This window comes from Gobio gobio, assembly GCF_949357685.1.
Source record: "Gobio gobio genome assembly, chromosome: 7".
Taxonomy (NCBI): Eukaryota; Metazoa; Chordata; class Actinopteri; order Cypriniformes; family Gobionidae; genus Gobio; species Gobio gobio.
Window position 1 is genome coordinate 21,210,722 of NC_137103.1, and position 4,058 is coordinate 21,214,779.

General features: G+C 36.4%; 1 protein-coding gene across 1 annotated transcript in view; it reads right to left on the reverse strand.

The window, feature by feature from the left end:
* The window catches only part of nr1i2 (nuclear receptor subfamily 1, group I, member 2), a 67,807-nt gene extending 65,180 nt beyond the window's left edge, over positions 1-2,627 (reverse strand). The window contains exon 1 of the mRNA XM_079821002.1: positions 2,306-2,627. Within this exon, the coding sequence (XP_079677128.1) occupies positions 2,306-2,308 (3 nt within the window). The 5' untranslated portion in view covers positions 2,309-2,627. The remainder of the gene's footprint in view (positions 1-2,305) is intronic.
* Positions 2,628-4,058: the final 1,431 nt, after the last annotated feature.

Consider the following 4,058-nt stretch of genomic DNA (forward strand, 5'->3'; position numbering starts at 1 on the left):
CTGCCTGTTATATCCTGTTTTTTATAATACACAAATGGGTAGGTTTAGGGAAGGGATTGGGTTACGTGTTCAAAACGTGTCTAAATACTGTAAATCAAAATAAAAAAAATATTGTAAATAAAATTATGCTGGCTGATTAAATCGAGAATCACACTCCATGTCATAATGGCAAAAATCATAGTTTCATGAAGATAACCATGCCCAAAGCGTCTGTATACTGTCATTGACTTACATAGGCATCACTTCCGTGGACCCATCACGGAATTTTCGGCGATTCCGTGAAACTGCCACGGATTTTGAGTTAAGGGACCCGCGTTCATTTCACGAAATTCTGTGAGATCAGGTTGGCAGTGAATGCGTGCGCGCGGGGCTCTCTCTCTCTCTCTCTCTCTCTCGCGCGCTCTCTCTCTCACAGCCACGATCACTTGAATTTGAAGGGGTGGAAGGTGGTGTTTTTGGTTTGTCCATCTTTTAAGCTGATCAAAAGGCAGAACGAAAGCACGCGCAGTCTTCTTAATAGCTTGATTCAGCTTCATCAAACCTGCCATCTACCGTTCTGGCAGTGGTAATGCGGGTTTGGAATGGAATGATTCGTAACATTTTTATAATTGTGACGAGTAACGATGCATGCAGCACATAAAAAAAATATTGGAGTAAAAGTATTAAACTCATCGAAAATATGTACTGAAGTAAAAGTGGAAGTAGGAGAAAAAAATGATACTCTAGTAAAGTACAGATACTGCCTTTTAGTACTTAAGTACAGTAGTGAAGTAGTTCTACTTCGTTACTATACATCTCTGATGATAATATATTCAGAACATAAATTTGAGCATCTGCACATGTTTTCAGTCTGGATTTCATTCTGTTTTTTTTGGTGACACAATGCTTGAATCTCTGGTTTCATTTGGAATCTTTTTTTCCGGATTGGTAAAGGCATTCAGTGGTCAATTGAATTGAACAAAGTGGTGCTACTTTCATGTTTCTTGTATCCATCCATCATTTCTCTCTCTTTTCATACTAAATAATGTGAGCAAATACAGCCATATTGCTTCTCATCCCTTGCTACTCTGACAGTATGGCCTGGGAAAACTTCAGCATTCATTTTATGATAAACATAAAAAGCTTTCATCAGCTAAGCTCAGAAGTCTCCAGTTAAAGCAAGAAAACAAACACATTGCTTGGAAGATCAAGGAAACAAGAGACACAGAAGATATATATATATTTAAAAAAAAAAAAAAAATCGGTCATGATTAACCCAACCACATTGTTCCAACCCTGTATGACTTGCTTTCTTCAAGATATTTTGAAGAACCTTACTTACTTCCTTTGTATGGACAAAAAATAAATTAATAATAATAATTCTCAGAAATATTTTATGTTCCACAGAAGAAACTCCAAATTCCAAAAAGTTTTAGAATGACATAACGTGAGTAAATGACAGAATTATTTTTTGGGAGAACTATCCTTTAAAATGGAAGAACATGATCTCAAATTAATAAAATAATAAATACTACAATATAAACTAATATAATCACAGCTTTATTTTCTTGCTAGGCTGAATGCTTTCTAATGGGCGATTTTTCTTGTGATATGATAATATAGTTATTTTAACTAAAAAATTGTATGTGTGCACAGTTTGGTGAGTATATCCATATAACAAGCAGGATAATGTACAGTTATACTGTAATACGGGATTTTAATTTAATTTAGCGCTAAAGACAATCCCACAAAAATAAATATCAGCACAGCAGCTGTTATGCAGAGCTCCTGCCTACATCCATGACCGTGATCAAATTGTCTACATTGTAGGCTATAATAAACCACACATTAAAGCATTAAACGACTTCTACTGTGAGACTGCCAATATTAATGTAATAGTGGATCAACTGCTGTAAAATATCGTGATAATAAAGTGCATTAATACCGACTCAGACTAAGATAAATCAGTGTAGCACTGGGTTAAAGTTAATCACTCGCGCAGCCGACAGGACAGACTGATACAACCACAGGCAAGTTCTGCCCAGATTTCACATAATGACTGCATCGCGTTTATTATATTCAGTTGTTGAGATTACAGTATTATATAACAGAAGTGTGTAAATCTCTTGAATTGTCTCTTTATATGGCCTTCGAGACGACGCATCAACAGTACAATACATTAAAATCCCTTCAAACACACTGCGTGCTGAAATAAATTCCCATAGTTTGCAAGCGGCACCATTTGCACTGCAGGTTCAGCAGTTGTTGTCACGTCTCGCGAGCTAACTTTACTTTACTTTTTGTAAATAAAAACAAAGGCACTTACCATGTCATATCAGCAGGACATTCCCGTAATGCCTCAACATTACAGAGCTTTGACACGATTCATGTCACGGTGGTTTCACATTTACCGAGTTACAGTCCTGATTTTAAAGCACGGATACGCACACACAACTGATCGAGGACCAACAGACACTTTTACTTCCTGGTTACAGATCAGATACCCTGAGGAGGACACACTTGACTGGAAAACATGTCCTACGTTCTCGCTATAGAGACGAATGTCGTGGCTTAGGCTATTCTCCTAATTTCCTGATCAGTCAAAAGATCGGACCGTCTGAAAGCAGAGAGCACAGGGAAATAGAAGAGAAAACAACCAATCACAGGCGGGGGAAACAGGATCGTATTATGCAATTTTGTTTTTAGAAAATTAGGACACTCTGCAGTACAGTGTTTGTAAGGCAGTGCTGTATTGGTATTCCTCAATCATTCTACTACACATTTACTGTGTGTGTTTATCTGACAGGGACAATGCGTGCTACTGAACAGTAGCTATAAAATAAACGAAATGTAAACAAGCCGCCATAGGATAGCAACATTGCCACTGTACACCTCTCAGTATTAAACTTATGCCAGTATTAAACTGTAACCAAATAAGATACGAACTGCATAAACCTAATTTTGTTGATAATTTTAGATTTAGTTCTACAAGTAGCCTAACGTTAGCACTAGGCTACAACATAAATAAACAACAATTCCTAGGTCCTCAGAAAAAAAGGTACAAAAGTCACAGGGTGGTACCTTTTTAAAAGTTACGCATTTGTCGGCTACCTAAAGAGTGCATAGGCTACTAGTCCCCCAACGGTACATATTGGTACTAAAAGTGTACATATTAGTACCTAAGGGGTACATATTTTGAAAGCTTTTGTAAAAAATAAATATCTGAGAGTGAACAGGGAACGTTCTCAGAACATTCGGGTTCTCTCAAAGATATGAACAAAAGCCCATTCCATTAACGTTAAGGTTCGTTCAAAGTTCTCTGATCTCGTTCTCAACATTAGCCCAACAACATTATACATAGAACATTTCTCTGAAACATTTTAGTTGGACTTCGATCTATTTTTTTTAACGTTACTAGTGATGGTTTGGGGAACATTCAAAAGGAACATTCCCTTAATGTTTGCCAAATGATAACGTTCCCTTATAACGGTTTTGGAACGTTAAAAAAATGAACATTCGTAAATAAAATTTCCATAATATTAACATTAGCTAAATTTTCTTTGAACATATATTGTTAGCTGGTATACTGTACCTCAAAAGTGAATTTTGTGTGCTTTAAAAATGTAGCAGTTATTGCCTGTTCAGTTTGGTGCATAGGGTTGGTTATTTGGAATAGATTATGCGGATGGTCTTGATAATCAAACAGAAGGCAAAATTGTAGTAATTTGAGCCTTCATCACGTAAACATGTTTGAGTTTGTAACTTGTAATTAAGCTGTTTATGGTTTTTAGAAGGAACATAAGATCTACAGATCCTGTAACGGTATAATTGGCCTAATAAATCTCCATTATTGTTCTGTCTATCATTTCAGGAGATACAGCCCATTTCTCAGACAGGATCTAATGGAACTTATGGTCAGAAAAAGCCACACAGACTATCAGCTTAACATAGTCACATAGGTCTTTAAATACTTGCATTTTTTCCCATTTAGATGAAAATGAATGTCTAAAAGCCCCTGCTTTTAAGATATGCTGTACTGCGGAGTACAGGGTAGTCTACAGATAGTGTAATTCACTGAT